The 20,091-nt window shown below is 29.0% G+C and overlaps 1 protein-coding gene across 3 annotated transcripts; it reads left to right on the plus strand.

Annotated features, from left to right (window-relative positions):
* The first annotated feature begins 1,906 nt into the window (after positions 1 to 1,906).
* Positions 1,907 to 20,091, plus strand: LOC113861962 (membrane-anchored ubiquitin-fold protein 4). 3 transcript variants are annotated; one of them, XM_027495090.1, is made up of 4 exons: positions 1,907 to 1,910; positions 14,057 to 14,233; positions 18,735 to 18,905; positions 19,551 to 20,091. In XM_027495090.1, coding segments are annotated over exons 1-4 (405 nt in total). In that variant the 5' UTR covers positions 1,907 to 1,909; the 3' UTR covers positions 19,607 to 20,091. The 3 variants fall into 3 exon arrangements, with proteins under 3 accessions (XP_027350891.1, XP_027350892.1, XP_027350893.1); XM_027495092.1 differs by lacking the exon at positions 1,907 to 1,910 and adding an exon at positions 13,862 to 13,938; XM_027495091.1 differs by lacking the exon at positions 1,907 to 1,910 and having other exon boundaries at positions 13,823 to 14,233; positions 19,551 to 20,089.

Genomic DNA, 20,091 nt, shown 5'->3' on the forward strand with positions numbered 1-20,091 from the left:
GGCTAGTTTGGATGAATTGCTCTTATACCAAATTGAATCCTACTTTTTAATCTTAAACTACACATTTTTTTATATAAAATCAATTTCAAGTGCAAATTTTGGTCCAATGCAGGCATTATAAACACAAATAAATTAAACTCATTTTGTGAATGAAATTATTTACAAAACTTGCCAACAATGCAATGTTAATTAAATAACTGTGAATAAAAAAATAAATAAAAAAATCATAGTGTACCAGAAATAATTAACGAATAAATATATTGAGCCTGCATTTATAGATATCAAGTACAATAATGTACAAACTATTTATCTAAATACATGGAACCCAAGATAATAATTACATAACCAAAATGAGTAAGTCCTAGAGCAGTCTCAAACATATCCCAACGCTGACCCAATGCTAGTAATCCCCATGCCATTTCTCTATCTCCTCTAAATCGTCAGAATCTAGTTCATCGTCTAATCCAAGGTAGAGGGCTGTAACCTCCAATCCTGATATTTGTTCAAAAGTAACTCGGGCCAGTCTTCCAAGATGGTCATGATCATGGTATGTAAACAAATAAGTTATGGTTGTCGGGGTCCTAACAGTACCTATATATATGAGTATATATATATATATATATATATATATATATATATATTATTTAGAGAAAAATCAAAAGGGACACTATAATATAACTCAATGTCCAAAATAATAATATTATTAGGTATGTCATCAACATGTACAGTTAACTTAATATGACATGTCCTCTGGTACTAATTAAATACATATTTAAGACTACATTGTACAAAGCTATCCATCAGTCTAATCCTTTCCTGAGGTACTGTCATCCTAATTCCCTAAAAATTTTAGTAAAGATGAGTGTCTATTCTATCATATTACAAATTATCACATCGCATAAAATCATAGTTAAAACATAAAGATAAAATAATCATTCCAATAGCTAATTGACATAATGATTATAATCACATATTAACAACACACCAATTTATTATACTTATTCGGTTTCCTCTCTTAAATACGTACTCCTAGTGCACTATAATTACAGACAATGATGCCTGTAGCATTTCTTGAGGTTTTACTCAACTAGATAAATAGTCGCTGGTTAGCCTATGTACACGGATACAATGTATACAATAACGAGCCTCTTAACAAAGGTATAATCAAGAGTCTAGTCAGGAAATGAGTGTGAGGCCATATGACGCATTCGCTCTCAGAAAGAGTGTGTATACATATACGAATGTTGATCACCATCCTTTATTTCTCCCAGATTTCTTATCGTCTCTAAACTCTATACCTCCAGTGTATCTCTAAACTATTCATATTAGATCTATTCCATATCAACCACTTGTACTTATCTCAAGAATCCCTTCATTTTGTATTCATAAGATCATGCTTAGTAAAGCACTTCCAAACTAAGTCTACATCACTCATCCCATTAGAGTATAATTTCACTCATCAAATCATGTAGACCAACATCATACTTTATAATAGCCCAAAATAATCACACACACACACACACACACACAAATATATATATATATATATATATATATATATATCGACATATAGTCTATGTGTTTTAACTCACAAATACAATATCATGCTTCATCATAACATCTCATATAGACATATTTCATATATTTCGCATTAATACAACATAGTCATTCCAACCAAACAACCAAACATGCATATTCTCAGCTATTATTCATACATATTATATTTCAAACACATATTTTCACAAAGTTTCTTTGTAATAATGCTCCACTGAGCACAAAATAAACACTTTAACAAAGTTTTATTCAGAGAAACTTACTTGGGGTTGTTTAGATTTAATGTCAAAGCTCAAATTTGAGTAGCAATCAGAGTTTGAGGGAGTTTTGGTGTGTAAAAACTGATCACTGGGCAAGTGTACCCGTTGTCGAAGTAATATTATTAAAGTTAAAATTAAAGTACCAAGTGTCGTATCCACAGGGACTGTTATTAAGAAACTTTTCCTTAATTGCGTAATTGTTAATAAATATGAGAAATAAACCTTGTTGATGAAATTGCTAAAAGTAAAAGAATAATAAATTAAAAGGAACAAATATTCTAGTGAAAATAAATTATAAAAAATTATGACTAAAGGTATTCAATGTAAAAAGGCAAGTATCTAGACTGTAAATCCCCCTAAGTGTCTAAATAACTGAAATTCTTCTTCAACTACTTAGTTCCAAACCCTTATCGCTGCAGGAAATTCTAATTTAAATCAATACCTTTCTCAAGGATAATGATTCCTAACCTTCAGTTGATTAATCGGAATCTCTTCCTTAATTAATACCCCTAGGTTGCATTAAGTTCATTATGAATTCCATAATTAGGGTTAATCCTAATACAGAAAACTCACGTCTTTCTATCTCTAGAAATACATTCAAGTCTTTTTAATTGAGCAATGTTAAATTCATGCAAGAATTTTACTCAAATTCAAACAAGAAAAGAAGAAAATTGATACTACTCAATTAAACCCAAGAGAAAGGAACATGAAATAGCATTAGAAGAACTCCAGAAAATTTAGTCAATTAAGATTCATTACGTCTAGATACTCAAAGGAAAATTAGAACCTAAACATCTTCAAATTAAAATTACAAAAGAGATGAAATAAAATGCTTAATCTCATCCTCTTGCCGTCGCTGAGTCTTTCGTCTCCAAAAACTGCCTCCCCAGGTTTGAGTTCAATTCTCCTTTTATAGGAATTATCCTTACTTGGCCGTGTACATCTCTGTTTTCTAATAGACGCCCTTCAAAGCTTTCCGTAAAAGTACACGCTCATGTACACGGCCATGTATCTGGCCGTGTACATCTCTGGTTTTGATATACGCCCTTCAAAGCTTTCCATAAAAGTACATGCTCATGTACACGGCCATGTATCTGGCCGTGTACATCTCTGGTTTTGATGATACACTTCAATTGATGCGACCAGTGAGATACACGCTCATATACACGGGCATGTACTTGCTCGTGTATATCTCTGGCTTCATTATGTGTTTCAAGTCCCAATATCTTTTAAAGCTTTCACTTCTTGATCCTTTTTCCTGAAATATAAATAAAATGAAATTAATAATAGTAAATTTTATCAATGAATAGCTTAAAATTCTCAATTATCATTCATGAATTACAATGTAGGATCAAGTATAGAAAACATTTATCAAGTTTTATCAAAGAGAAGGAAGTGAGAGTTCAAAGAAAACGAGAAGAGAATGTGAGATTTGGAATGAAATGAAATTCTCATGCTAAAAATTTCTTAAATACCCCTCATCCCCGTGCGGTCTTCCTTGAGCGACGCTATTCTCGCCTGAGCAAGATTGCACTAAAAACATGTAATTTTGGGTGCTTAATCTCACTTGAGCAAGATATGTCTCGCCTGAGTGAGATCCCCTACACCAGACTTCCCCTAAAACACCCACAAATCATTCCAATACACTTTAACACTATACAATACTAAACAATTCATCAATTTATTTAGTAAATAAAAAAGAGAGTGTTACACTCACTAAGTTTGCCTATTTTCTTACCGTAAATGTCAGATATTCCTTAGAAAAATTGACTTTGATTTATGACACAAAGATTGTACGACTACATGATGTGCCTAAGAGTATTGTATCTAATAGGGATCCCTGCTTTACATCGAGATCCTAGGAAAGTCTATATTAAGCTTTGTGAATAAAGTTACAACTCAACTCAACCTACCATCCTCAGACAGATAGATAATCAAAGAGAACCATCCAAACGTTAGAGGGTCTAATAAGAGCTTGCGTGTTAGACCAAGGTCACTAGGATAGATAGAGTTTTAATTTATAGGCAAAGTCAACATAAAAGTCAACACTAAAGTTATAGGAAACTGTAGATAGGATCAAAGTTATACTAAGAAAATGAAAATAGCCCAAAGTTGACACAACATTTATTATTATAGGCGAAAAAGGCCTTTGGAATTCCAAGCGATATCATGTATTTTTGTACATTACCCTAACAACTGGTATAGACAGAGTTTTGAAATATCAAAAGCTTAATCCTAAATTTATTGGTCCTTACCAAATCCTTAAAGCGATAGGAAGCTTAGTCTATCATATACCTTTACCTCTAAATTTGTCTAACCATAATGTTTTTCATGTCTCAAAACTCTGAAAGTATATTCTAGACCAGTCGCACGTTATCAAATTAGATCAAATGTTTTTAAAGGAGAACTTGACTTATGAGACCCATTTTCGGATTGGTGATCGAAAGATCAAACGACTCTGAAATGAAGAAATTAAGTTTGTCAAGGTAATTTGGAGTGCGACTGACGAAGGAGACGCCACTTGGGAGTGAGAAACTGACATAAGAAAAACGTATCCACAATTGTTTGGTTCAAGTTAATAGAATTTTGAGAATGAAATTTCTTAAATGAAGGGAGTGTTGTAATACCCCTAAATTTGTACTAGTGATTTTTTTGACTTATAAATGAAATTAGAGAATTTTGTAAGTAAAATTTTGTTTTCTTTTTTTTTTTCATTTTTCTTTTATTCCCTTCTCTTAGTGCTTGTGATTGATTTAATTGTTGTTTTAATTTGATTATTGATGGATGTGGATTAGATCATGAGTGGACATTAGATCCTTAATAGTGATTGAGTTATGCCTTGATTTTTGAGATTCTTAAAGCATAAATTTTGCACCCTTAAATTTTATTCCCCCAATGAGTTAGAACTCTAAAGCCTTTCCACTTATTTCATTTTGTTGGACTTGTACTTTTTCCTCTAATTACTCATTGAAATATCAATTTTTTACGTGAGTTTAGCATCCAAAATTCTCTAACAATTACCCTTGAAAAGCCAATGTTCAATTGATTAAAAGTCATGTGCCATGCAACTTATAAAGTGTATTGTCCTTTGCTAAAAACCCATTCCTTTTCTTGGTGCATATTATCCAAATTGCCTTGATACCTAGACCTAAAATCTTGGAGATGACATGTGCAAATATTTGTTGAACCACTTCATGTCTTTCTCGATTAATGTCAAAGCAATTACAAGGCATAAGAACCTTCCATCCTTCATTCCAATTTGCTTATGCAAGACAATAAGGTGAGTGGCCTTGGAAACAAAAACTCAACATGTTGCCATATTACCTCCTTCTTGACCAATCAAAATCCAAGCATGTTAAACCATTATCCCATCCAAGTTTTGCAATGTCTAATCTTAGCCTTACCAAAGGAGGAAGCCTTCACTTTGCCTCTTAACAATTTGCACCGAGACACCAAAATCACCACACAAAGTTTTAACATTCCATGTCATTTTTGTTACCATATTTATAGTCTTATTGCATCCTTTACATATCCTTTCATTCCCTTATTTCTTCCATTTACACATTAATTAGGAATTTCTTGTAAATACTCATGTTTTGCTATTCTGACTTTTGTTTACTAATTTGGCCATAACTTTTTCTGTGGATATCCTTTTTGACTGATTCTTTTTGCATTGGATTCCTTGCTTCCAGGGCTTCAATTTGGACATATGGTTCATCTTGTTTGAATTTTGGAGCTATTTTCTACGAATTTTAAAAGTTTAGACTTTTAGTTTAACTTTTGTTTTAATTTTGTATTGCTTTTATTTTTGCAGTTTTGTTGTATTTATTTTCGGCCCAGCCCTGGCCCATTTACTTTTATTCTTTTAGGACTAGTATTTATAGAAGTCAGGGGCTGATTTGGAAGCTCCTTTAATTCATTTTTTTTGGTTTTTCAGTTTTTGTAAACTTTCCCGCTTCCAATAAACCTCTCATTTTTTTTTACCCATTCTTCTTCTCTTGCACTTTTTACAATTCGAGCTCATCTTCCTCTGCATTTACAATTGAAAGGCGTTTAAGATTCTGCAATATCAAGTTGTTTTCTTCCACGTTTCTTCCTCAATTACGTTGCCAAAGTCTGGATCACACTTGTTCAATGCGTTTATGGTTGCTCCGAGTTTGTTTTCTGATCTTGCGTTTTGCGATTGCATAGGAAGTATAATTCGATTGAATTGTGTCTCTCTTTCTTGATAGTATAACAAGGAATTGATTAATTGATTTGTTGTGCAAAAGAGATTTAAGCAAATTCGATTTAATCACTTTACATTTGTGTTTGTGTGTTCTGGATCTCGGTTTTCATTCGCAATTTTAGTTTGATTGATTACTTGCATTACAATTTACGTTTTATTCTTTGCAATTTAATTCTCTGCAATTTAATTATCTGCGTTTAATCACAAAACTCCCCCAAACATACAACCTTTTCAGCTTAATTGATATTAAAACAATGTGCATTTGCATCCTTATGAGAGATGACCTAGGTTGCTCCATAAACTGCATGTTTTTATGAAGAATCTAGTAACTTTTGATACCAATGCGACATGGATATCAGACACCAAAATCACCACACAAAGTTTTAACATTCCATGCCATTTTTGAAGGACCTGAGCTTTTATATAATCATTTTTATGACCATTTGAAGACTGTGTCCCTTTTTTGTTCACATAAATTCACTTGCAAGCACTTTGAAACTAAAAGTTCCTCACTTCCTTAGTTGTATTCTTGTTCAAGTGATTCCTCATAATATTTCTTGAAAGTCGAGGGCTAGAAGAAGTAACGGTATTGTGATTTTGTTCCTCATTCATGTCATGTAGGCTTGATTTTTCCTTCACTTTTTGTCCTTCCTTTCATGCAAGGTCCAAAGGAAAGGCACCACTCATCCATCACGTTTCCCTCTTTCACACAAAACTGCTAATAAGTAAAGGGGAGGTTATTGTTTGGTTCGAGACTAATTTAGATTAGCCCTGCATGTGTATATTATGTATTATTTTATTTTGTGATGGATAAATATTGGTCACATTTGGAATTCACTTGATTTCTTGTTACTTTTATAATATGATAGCTTTAGTTGACTTCAAAAATTATTGGGATTCTTACAGATTTAGTGTAATTATGATTTAAACACCTGTTTTTTGGCTTCACTAATCTTGACCAACCATAAGAATGTTTAAAATTAGTGTAGAAATAATATAAGTTGGTGTGTGATGATTTCTCATAGTAGTATTTATAAAAGTTTGGTTATTTTCCTTTTTGGATAACTTTAATGTCTTGGATCAGTCTTGTAGATTACTTGTGAGATGATATGGAAATTGTTGTGTGATGATAAAACATGATAAATAGAATTTTTAGAATGTTCTTGACTATAATTGTTTGGACCCCTTAAAGTTATGTTGAATAGGAAATAAAATCATCTGAATATGTGTGGTGTGTCATGATTTTGGGTTACATAAAATGTGATGGACAATTTATATATTAGGAGGAAGAACTAGTGAAAGTAATCATAGAAAATTGTAAGGTGCTGAGAGAGTAAAAAAGAGATAGAACTATTATTTACTTTAGAATAAAACAACTTAATTAATGTGATGATTAGAGGGAGAGACAACCTAGAAGAAGAATGAAATTAGTAAAATGAAGAAACTTATTAGAATAACATAAGTTGAAACTTAGGATAAATAATTAGTAAATAGAGACAAATCACCACTTCACACCTAGGAATTAGTGTTAAACACATAAAGACACAATGGAAATTGATTAACATAGTCACCAATATTAAAATTGAATGAATCTCAACATAACTGAATAAGAGAAATCAAGAAAGTAACTTGGAAAAATTAAAGAAAATTATAGGAAGAAGAGGAGAATTAAAAGGATAATATCTTAAAAATTGAACTAGTGAACCTAGAGGGACTATAAATCCTAACCAAATAAGTGAAATTCTAAGAGATAAGTAGCCAACTCTAGGATAAATTAGTAGTGACATAAGATAGTATTTTGAGAATACCCCTTATGAATCCTAAACACTAGCCAAAATAAACTAATAATAATTAAGAAACGTGTATAAGGAAACCCTTAAGACAAGATAGAGGATCAAGGACCTGGTAAGAAATTGATTGAATAAAATGAGTATAGTCGTTGACGAGGAAAGGAATGTGTTGAATGACGTGAATGTTATTAATAAGCATGGAATATAATGTCATTGCAAAGTATGTACTATTGAACATAAATGTGTTGTGTTGGGATGAAATATCTTTGGAAAGGATGAGATGATTGAGAAGATGTTGACCAAAAAGAAAGATTGTAGATAATAATAATATGTTTTGCATGCATCATCGATATATAAGAAAAGGAATTGTCGAAACTACAATTAGCACGATTATGAGATGCTTGTGTCTAAGTTCTTGGAGAACATTATGATGGTTTAGGAGGATGATCCAATGATGCCGAGTAGTTTACTATGGTCGGGTCATGTCGTCAACAAACTCCTTCCAATCTTGATGTAGACACCTATCACCAGAATTGTGGTAGTTTCGTTCTTAGACAATGCTCTTAAAGTGTATATTGTTGACAAACTACTTTATTAATTAAATATGCTTTGATGTAATTACAAATTAGATTCACATAGACACAAACTAACTATAAATCACAAAAAAATAAGATTAATGAATGAGATTTTATTAAAATTAAAAAAATTAAAAATAATATTAAGATTAAAATTCCTCTTACCAAAAGATGGAAGTTCAAACAAGATGTCTCGTAGATTTATAAAAAATTATAATAGCTATAAGTAACAAAAGTATTATGATTAGATTCAAGACGAAAAACCTTTTAGATAACACTCTCCTTCACAAATAATGTAATACTATTTAAGTTAAATAGAATTTTAAATAATTTTGTCATTCTAATAATTTTTTTAAAAATAATGAGCCTATAATAAAGTGAGTCTCAATACGAAGAGAAAAGATAATGATGATATTTTTCTTTTAAAAAAATAAATTAACTTAAATAGAGATAAGAATTTAAATAAAATTTATTTCTTTTTAAAATTTTGGTATATAATGCTTAAATATTCTTAAAAAGAAAAGAAACTAGAGCATATTAGTACATCCCTTATCTTTTTTAAAAGCTTAAAAATAACTATTTTCTAAACAATTAGAAATAAGACTCTTCTAAAATAATTTTACAATGAGAAAAAATTACTAATTATTTCTATAATTAAAAATTCATAATAAGACAAACCCATAAAATTTTAAGAATAAATTGTTATTATTTTCTTACTTTATAAAGAAGCTTATTTTAAAGAAATGATGCATTATTAATTTTTTTTCTTCACGAAAGCAGGTGCCCACGCAATTATTGTACCAAATAAAACTATGTTTTCACACTGAAATTTGCATGTGTGAAAAAATAGTTTTTTGTGGAATAAATTTTAGAATAAATATATGATACTCCTTTCAGTATTTTATATTTTAAAAATTTTATTTATTTATTTATCTTTTCATTTTATAGAATAATGAATAATTAATATTTTTTACATTTTTTATTCAATACTTAATATTTGTTTGGTAATAGATAATAAATAAGTTAGATATTAATTAATATAATAACTGAAAAGTGTAATAAAATAAGATCTGTTTTTATAAAATTTAGAATCAATCATATTTTTTAATTCTTTTACAAAACTTTAAACATAAAATAAAATAAATAAAGAGAGCACTTTAGTTTAAGAAAAGGTTTTAAATTTTGAAAATATTTATTTACTTCAATAAAAAATGACTGAGAATTCTAACATCTAGGTTATTATATTCGAGACTATGTTTTATTTTGTTATATCAACTAATCAGAATTTAAAAGCAAAAATTATTATTTATTTAATTAAAAATTGAGTAACGTTTAAAGTCATTAAATATAATTAAAAAATAAATATATATGAATATAAATCGCATGTTTTTATTAAAACTATGATAATTAATTATTTAACTTTAAATTGATAATTTCTTTAACTTTCACTCATAAAATTAATTTTAAAATCTAAATAATAAATTTTTATTAATAAATTAGTATTTATGACTTTCCTTCAAATTTTTATGCTGAATTTAAACTTATAAAAATAACAAATTTTTAGAAAAACTAATGTATTTACTATATTAAAGATATAAAGGCATAATAAATATTTTCAATAAGTTTTTATTTACTGTTTAATTCTAACTTTAAAATCAAAATTAGTATTTTTTTTAAATAAATACTTTTAATTTTTAATGATCTTGTAATTATTTAACCTCAAAAAATCAACATTTTTCTTAAACAAAATAAGCTCTTAAAGTATATTCCGAATCTAGTAAGTGACCACCATCATCGACGTATGCACTGCACCGCATTCATTTTCATTTGTTCCTTTCTTTTTTCTCATCACATCACCTGAAATTCACCAGGCACCACGCGTTTCATAATTCGCATTTCTTCACATTTACTTTCGGTCAAAGCATCGTTACCTGCACGGTGCACCCAACCCTCAAGTCTCTTCACATTTTAGACACCAATCATTTTAAGACAACTCACACCTTCGCACGCAAAAGCTTTTTCATTGGCTATAGATATTTGAGTTGGTGGTGCTCCCACACACACAAACAAAATATCCTGCTGTCGACAACGACAACATTAGAAATCCAAATCTCACTTTTTTTTCCCCTTTAAACGAAGAATAATAAAAATTCAATGGTAAAATCTTGCTAATAGAAGACCAAAGCACATTGTCAGTCACTAAGGATGGAAACAGGTCAGACCGCCTGACATGAGCCTGTGGCCTGACCTAGTTTAAGTCTGACCTAACCTGTCCTTTTTAATAAACAAATTAAGTTCAGGTCTTTTTTAAGGTCTGTTTAAGTAAACAAGTTAGGTCTGAACTGTTTATAAATCCTGTTAAGCCTAACAGGCCAGCCTATATAAAAATATATATATATATATATATATATATATATATATATTATAATTTAAAAATAGAGCTATCAAAATATATTTAAATAATAAAATTATTTAATAATATATTTTTATATTTTTAATTCTGTTATTATTAAATTAATATATTATGTTATAATTTTATTTATTTATAATTATAATAAACAGAAATTATATTATATTAAAAATTAAAAATATTTATACATGATTATATTTTTTAAATAATAAATTTATTTAATAATAAATTATTATATTTAAACAATTTAAAAAATAGTTAAGTCTTTGAACAAGAATAAAACGTAATCAAAACTAAATGAAATAAAATTTAAAAATAAAATAATAAAATTATATTAACATATTTTTTATACTCTTAATTTTATTATTATTAATTTAATTATTTAATTATTATATTAATATATTATGTTATAATTATTTTTATTTATAATAAATAGAGATTACTTAAATCTGAATTATATTTTATTTGAAAGTAAAAATTTATAAAAAAAATGATAACAAAATAAAATAAATAACTTATTATAATATATATATATATATAATCAGACCATGTAGCAAATAATATAAATAATATAATTATAAATAAATTATATAATAATATATATTTTTATAACTTGCACATGTTTTAATTAAATTATTAGTCAATTTATCAATTTATATGTAATTTATAAGTATGTGTTTTAATTTATTGTATCAGTAATATTTTCTATATTACATTAATATTATAGTGTAGTTAATTTTATATTTATTTGTTAATTTAAAATAACAAATTAATGAGACAAATAAAATTAAATATTTTATAATTATTTTTTAGTTTAATAGTTATTATTGTTTTTATTTTATATATATAGTACATTAAGTTTAAATTTTTATATTAAGTTTTATCACATATTTTTTATTTAAGATAAAAATTTAGAAATATAAGTTATTTTAATTTAAATATAAATTTTAATAATTCTTCCTATGCTAATATGTTATTTTTCTGCATCTATAAATTTTATAATATAAGTATTTATCATCTACAATTTTTATAATGACGATATTTATTTACTTTTTAAAATATAATAATTTTATTAGCTGATTCAATATATTTTATAAGTCTTATTTTTTATAATTATTTTTTTAATTTAATAGTTATTATTATTGTCATTATATATATATATATATATATATGTATATATTGCAGTAAGTTCAAATTTATTTTTTTAAAACATATAAGTTTCTTTTAATTGATTCAACAAACTGTGTGAATATTTTTTTTTATCAATTTTATGTATTTACTATAATTTTATTTGTTGAATATAAGATGTCTTTAAATAAACAAAATATGTTTCTAAAATAAAACTAAAATATTTACTATTTATATAATTTTAAAAAATAAATAAAAAATATAAATATAAATTTTATTAATATGAAATATTTATAATTAATACTTAAATAATATTTTAAAAATTATTTATAAAATTATATAAATATTATTATAATTATTTAATAATTATTAAGAACATAGATAGAAATTAAAAAAATATATAAACTAATTTAATAATAAAATGTTTATATTTTTATTAATATTAATTTTTTTTAACAGGCTTTGTTAACAGGCTTCAGGTCAGGCCAGGCCTAAAATAAAGCCTTTAACAGGTAACAGGTCAGACTCAGGTCTAATAATTATGTTACAGGTCAGGCCTGTTTAGAGTAAAGCCTGACCTGTTTCCATCCCTACCAGTCACCCTTCCCTGCATCACAAGAACCCCATGTGACTTCTAGTTGTGTCATAACTCATAATATCACACACATGATTGGATTGAATTCATCAATATATTTGACTTGACTTCAACGGTTAAAGAATCTTTTACAACATATAACAAGAGTTTTTTACATGCCTTCTTCTTTTGTCTTTTTAATAACTTTTTCTTTATTATTTTATAAAATAAACATTGAATAAAAAATTCTATTTAATTTATATTATATCATTTTTTACTCAATAATTAATATGTAGAATATATTTAATATTATTTTTTAGTCAATAATTAAAAATTATAAAATTAATGGTAAATTTTTTTTAGAATTAATCATTTTTTTCATTTTATAAGAAAAATCACATTTAATGTCATTAAATATTATATCACACAGTTTTATAAGAAAAAATATTTATTTTTTAACCAAGAACAATATTTGATAAAATCATTTTAATTAAGGTTTTATTATTGGGTTTTATAAAAATAATAATTAGTGAGTATTCAATATATTTTATTAATATATTTAATATTTTCATATAATTATTAATTAATTTTTTTATTTTAATGATATGCTTGCATTTAATAAATGTTTTCTTTTCTTAATTGATAACTTAAAGACCTTTATAGTATTTGTTTTTTGGGCTTAGAGTAGTTATTAAGGCTATTATTTTCGTTCATTTTTGCTAAGTTTTTAATAATATTATTCTGGTAGTATGAAATTACAAAAAATGAAACTATTTAGTTTAAAAAATAGTAAGCGTTAAATTTGAGATCTCAAAAAAAAAAAAAAAAAAAGAATAGAAAGCATTCGAAAGTTTTCTAAAAGAACCTGAGTAGTCTTTCATATTTAAAAGAAGAAAAAGGCTAAAAATAGATAATTATGTTATTAAGAAATTATTTTTTAATTGTGTATAAAAGTATCTTATTAAAAAGATACAATTTATTTTAGTAATATACCTATATTTTGAACTGAATAATATTCAATTATGGATTTAAATGCCATATAAAAAATAACTATGGACTGAAATATCTTTATTACTGGCCGGAATAAACTGGGTATATAAAAAAGAGCAATGCAATAACTTTTTAAAATATGCTTTTATTAATTTTGCTATTTTTTTCTGGTTCAATTTTTATTTTATTAAAATAAATATTAAATAAAAAATAAATTTATTTAATGTTTCAAAAATTATTTAATATTTTTATTTAGTAAACAGAAATATTTATAAAAAGATATTAAAAGGATTTAGGATTATTTATAAACGAGATGATATTAATCAATACGAATTAATATTAAAGCATTTAAAAAAGGGAGAAAGAGAAAAGTAACAGTGAGAGCGTGAAGATCGGGGGATAGGGTTTCTCTTCTTCTCTCCGTGTGATGTTAGCAATTTTCCTTTCTATTCTTCTTCCTTTCAGAATCTCTTAGAGCTTCAGAATCTCTCATCCACCCACTCGTTTATTTAAGTTTCTCTTTCTCACTATTTTCTTCGAGAATCAGTGTGTTTGGTTGCTGAGAAAAGAAAACGAACGAATTGCCACAGTGAGATGCCGGAGGAAGAAGTAGTGGAGCTCAAGTTCCGTCTCTACGATGGATCCGATATAGGACCCTTTCGTTACTCGCCTACTTCCACCGTCGCTATGCTCAAGGACCGGATTTTCGCTGAGTGGCCCAAAGGTTCACCATTTTTCAATTTTCACCTCTTCCTTCTCGTGTCGTTATGTTTTGTTTCATGTCGTTTTTGACTTTACGCGTGTATGTTTGGTGTGTGGTTTGTTTAATCATGATGATGTTGGCTTTGACATATTAGGGCTTCGGCTTCAAGTTCTTGAGCTTGAATGAAGTCAGTGGCTCAGCTCTTTTGCTGTGAGGTTCCCTTGCGTTTTTGTTGTTTTTTGTTGGAAGTGTTGCTTGATTCAATGGGGTAAAGTTAGGTGACAGCTATAGCTTATTTGTTTTTGCTGCTTTATAAAATCTAAGAATGTGATGTCCGAATGAATTCAGTTGTTTCCGCTTTTCACGATGAAAGAGGAAGAATGCTCTGTATATTTTAGTTTTTGAATTTTTTGTTTGAGGAAAGACCGCTAAATTTATTAAGTTAGAAACGACTTGATTTTTTTTAAAAGACTAAACTGGTGAGTTTTTCAACCGTTATGTGTAGGCGTGTGAATTTGAGTAGTGGGAATTGGATATGTAAACAATATACAGAAGTAATTGATGGTCACATGTTCATGTATATTGTATACTTATTATCATAATTTTACCTCTGCACCAGAAATTGGGGATGCCAGAGGATTGTTTAGATTTCTGTTAGTTGGTTAATATAGGGAGAAAGTGTGTGTTCACTACATTTTGCTGCAATCAAATGGATAGATTAAGTTAGGCTGGGTAATGGGTATGGTGATATCCCTGATCACTGAGACTTTTTATACCTTCTTGGTTCTTATTGGTTGTAATTCTTCAAGTGGTGTTATATAGCAGGTGTTTACTGTTTTTGGTTTAATATCAGATCTCATTACCTCCTACCACTTATTTGTTGCCACTGAATCCTTTGATTAGATAAATCTTGTTTTTCTTCATGTTTTGTCATGGAGTTGCAATTACAGTGTCATGCTTTTAATTTTATTGTTAATTGTGTTAGATGGCTATCCTGATGAATTATCTGGATTGTTTTAAGGAAAACTGTGGCCTTGATATTGAGTAAAGTCTGCTAATGATTTTTCTTAACATTAATAACAACCTTGTATCAAAACCAGACTTGTCAATAGCAGCTGCCAAATTGTGGCGTAGCAGCCTGATAGGGAGGAGGAATCTAACCTCTATTCCCAGTTGGCATGTCTCTCTTCTGTGCCCATTTTGCAGTCAGATCCCGGTAACACATTCCTTTGCCAGCTAAGACCACCCTTTTTCCAGTCAAGCTTGCTTCATTTCCTGCTAAGCAACCCCCTTTTCCTCTTCCTTGAATGTTGTCCTTTGTTTCAGACGCACCACAGCCAACCTGCTTTTGTTTATCTTTCCTGTTACAGTCATTTGTCTTTCTATCTTGTAATTTTTGCCATGCCTTTCTATCATGCAGGTTCCCACTTCCCAATTCTCACACTTGGAAATCATTGCATGTAAATGGTTTACAGCACATAAATTTTTTATTTCCTCTTTCCTATGTTTAGCAATTTTTTGTTGTTGTTGTTGTATTTATTATTCTTGGCTCCTTTGTTCATATTATTTTGTTTTAAACTGTTTTTACATTGTTATTATATTCAATAGGTCAATGCCAATGAATTCCCTTAAGACATTGTTTAAAGAATTAAAAGTAAAAACTATTTAATAAAAAGCAAACATTTATCATATTGAAAATGCTAAAATCATTTAAATACTTGTTTTTTAAGTACTTTGGAGCATTTAATGAAGTATTAAGTGTGCATTTTGATAAACAGTTTAGTTGAGTACTACTGCTTATTCAATAAGCTTTAGGGGGATGTTTATAAGAGCTTATTTGAGTTTGTGGAAATAAATTGAGTCCCATAAGCTCTTTTTAACTCATTTCAATAAGCTTTATGGAGTAGCTTATCAAAATAAGATCTTTTAACTTATTCCAATAACTTTATGGGCAAATTTATAGCATAAGTTAAAAAAATCCTATTTGTAAAATAATATGAAAGAGTGGGAGAGAGAAAACCCTCAAAATGGGGAAACTCAAAAAACAAGCTTTTGGAAGGTTTTATGAGTTCTAAACCCTTCAAAACCTTCCCCTCCTAATTAAGCAACTCCCAAACAAGATTAAACCCCTTCTAATCCCTCCCCTCCCCTCCTAAACCTAACTGCCAAAGATAGCCTTAGGGAACTTGTAGCAAGACCCTTTTAAATAATATAATTATTATATAAAATTGCAAATATCAATAATTATATATTATATAAGTATATTTACTTTTAATGCAAACTTTATTTTTTTGAATTAATTATTTAATAACATTATAAATTTTATTTCCATAAAATTTTTGAATTGCATCTCTTTTAAATTTCTCAGGCTTTCTGAATTTTAATTGTATCTGGTAACTTAAATATAGAGGCTGCTCTGATATGTGTGATCTTTCTGATGATCGCCACTCTGTGCTGCAATCTGTAATTATTGCCTTGAAATGTAATTATTTTGGCCCATTTGATTCGAATTTTTTCAATTGTTGCCTTAATTTTTTGTTCTTTAAATTTGTTGTCTCTTTCAATTATGTCCTCTCCACATATTTTTAATGGCTGTACTCTTTAACTTTCTTTTAAATACACAGTTTACAAATCTTATCTTTCATGTATGCTTATACACCTTGGCATTTCATCTCTTCTATGCATACCTTTTTTTTTGCTCTTGTTGGCACTTCATCGTCCAAGAGTTACTCCCATAGAGTATGGCTGATGTCTGTTTGCAAAAGTTCTTTGAGTTTGATAAGCTCTTTGCAATCTCATATTATACTTGAAAATTTGAATCCTATATGTGGGATTTCCTATCAATCTCTTCATAATTTGTATTATTGATCCAATATCCGTAAAATATGTAACTTGTGGCATGACATGATTCTCAATTTACCTCCAAAAACATTGCTAATCCATGTCTTACTAAAAATTGCATTCCATGCACTCCTTAGTCTTACTTTTAGTTGAAAAACCTTGGATTCTTAGCTCCTCTCTGCAACTCAAGTTTAAAATTTACTCTATCTGTTGCTCTGCTAGCTAGGATTATATCATCCATAAAAATATATGTTGAAGGATTTGCTCTTGGATATGCCCAATAAGTACATCTTAATTCTTATTCCTATCTAAAATGACATGGACTCAAAAGTTTACCCTTGCTGTTAACAGAAAACCTATACCTATTGGAAAATTTGCTATTACACTTCCTTGAGTTTGCACGCCAATTATTGCCTTGTTATACGTATCCTTTGTAATTTGGATACATGACATGTTATACAGTTTATTTATCCTCTAGGAAATTATAAATACTTTTGCAATCACATATTTGTTTATATTAACAAGAGCAGGAGAAAGTGTGGAGAATAACATCTAGACAGTGGATAAACTGAAATCAATCTATTAAGAATGAAAAAAAAATAAAATGAAAAAGGTAAAACAACAAATGGTGACAACAAATATTACATAAGTAGTAGTGTGTTGAAACCTGGACAGGTAAGATTATAGTCAGGCAGAGAGCACTGAAATGTGTGTCAAGGGAAGAGGGGAGAAATGGGGTAAAGAGTTTGAGAAAAGACTTAAACATAATGAAAATGTGGTTGCTCTGTTTCTTCCATAAAATACAATAGGGTATTGGGACGATAGCAACAGGGTTAAAGATTTTAGACTGGAATTAAGATGGATATTTTGGTTTTGTTATAGTGTGAGATCTTATACATTTTGTTGATGAACAGTGCTTAATTGAGGGAGTAATTTGTTTTAGCTGATTGATGATCTAAAGATTGACCAGGCTTCAGTGACATAGATGTGCTTTATCATTAAAATTTCTTCCATATGGTTGTTTAATTGCTATTATATCCCCAGCAGCATGTTGGTATAAACTAACTCTTCTGACAGACATTAAGCCCTTATGTTGTCATCTAAGCAGGCTTTCTGGTTGCATGTGTATGTAATATCATTATGTCACTATAAGGGATTTGTTGGAACTTGGATGGGAACCTGGAACCAGATAACTCAGATTAAAATTTTTGTTTGGAAATGAGGTAATCTTGGATTTCTGGTTGGCATCAGAATTGAATTGGTTAAATATTTTATTCTGACTGATTGGGGATATCTGCCGTGATTTTTGGGAGGATATCTTCCCCCTGTTAACCCAATTTTATAATAAGGATATGCTTCATATTCTGGTCCTGGTAATAGGAATTAACCCGACATCAATTTCAGTTATTAAGCTGTCTTTCAGTCACACCAATGCACAATGCATGTCTAAAGAAAGAACTGTGTGTCCTTTTACTATCTGATTTTACCTTTAGCAACCAGTTATATATTTGATAAAACCTTTTGAGTGTTGCTATTGGCTAGGTTATATGACCCATGTTATGGATGATTTGTTATGTGCTTATTCTGGACACGCGTCTTATTCTTCTCACTTAATTTTTTTTTTTCCATTGTTTTTCTAACCATTTATGAAAATTCTCTCTTTTGTTCTGGTTGTCCATAGACAAGAAAATTATACCAAAGGCAGCAAATGATATAAAACTAATAAGTGCTGGCAAAATTTTGGAGAACAACAAGACAGTTGGCCAATGTAGAGTACCGTTTGGTGAACTTCCTAAAGGGGTTATAACCATGCATGTCGTTGTCCAGCCATCTTTGCTTAAAGCAAAAACAGGTAGATTTCATTCCGGAGTTTATTGTGTGCTTATTTTCCACCATTTTGGTGATTGAATAATTGGTTCAGAAGGAAATTATATTCCTAAGCTGCTCCTGTTAATTTAACAGACAGAAATTGTGCAACAACCGAATACCATAACTCATTAGATAAGGCATATTTTTGTTCTTAGTGTTTACATTCATTTTGTTCTACTATTTAATTATACCCAAGGCATTGTTTGTGTGATCTGGGTATACCTGGTTTAACTATTCATCTTTACCAGGTTTCCTTTTCCTGGTTACATCCGATTGTCATAATTGCTTTTGGTACATTTACATAGTTTAACTTCAGATCTTAACCCAAGACTTTAGTTATTGATTTATAAATATCTTTGGCACTGTTTTCTAAAATTATGGAACTTTAGTGTAGAAAAGTGTACAAATTATATAAATCATTTTGGCAACCATTCTTATGTATGCCAGAGCCACTTGACTTCAATGACATTTTAGATGCATTTTTCATAAAGCTTCCTCATAACCAATTTTTCTTTAGTACCGGAATGTCTTGGAGGGCAGCTCCATAAGTACTGATTAATGATTGAAAGCAACCTAGGACCAGTTATTGTGATTGAATGTTAAAATTTTCCGTTGTTGGCCTGAACAGAGAAGAAAGTTGATGAGGCGCCCAGAAAACATATATGTGCATGTTCGATATTGTGAGAACCCATTATAATGAAAAGTTAAGTTGCTGATCATGCCTTAGTGTTTGCTGGGATATCCGAGGTCATGGAAACGCGTAGCTGGGAAGACAATAATTTGTAGAACAGTCCCAACCCCACATAGTCGAATGTTGTTGAAGAGCATTCTAGCGATGCTTTTCAGTAATGATTTTCTCATGTTAATGGGTGTTTGATGTATCAAGGTAGCTGCAGTTTATATCATAGTATCAAATATATATATATATATAGGAAAAAGGTCCAGTCTCTATTTTCTAAGGATGTTGAACAGTATTCTCTACCGGAATGATCATACCCTTTTCTTGTCCATTACTTGTTTCGATTACAGCAAAACTTTTCATGAGTTTCTTGATATACGTTAACATTATGTCTTGCATTTGTATCATTGAATATCACGGATCTCTACAATTGGAATACACATTTTATCAGATGGTGTTATATCGAGCTGGAAATTTTCACGCTTTGACC

The sequence above is a fragment of the Abrus precatorius genome, unplaced genomic scaffold (assembly GCF_003935025.1).
Source record: "Abrus precatorius isolate BTA unplaced genomic scaffold, Abrus_2018 Scaffold3, whole genome shotgun sequence".
Taxonomy (NCBI): domain Eukaryota; kingdom Viridiplantae; phylum Streptophyta; class Magnoliopsida; order Fabales; family Fabaceae; genus Abrus; species Abrus precatorius.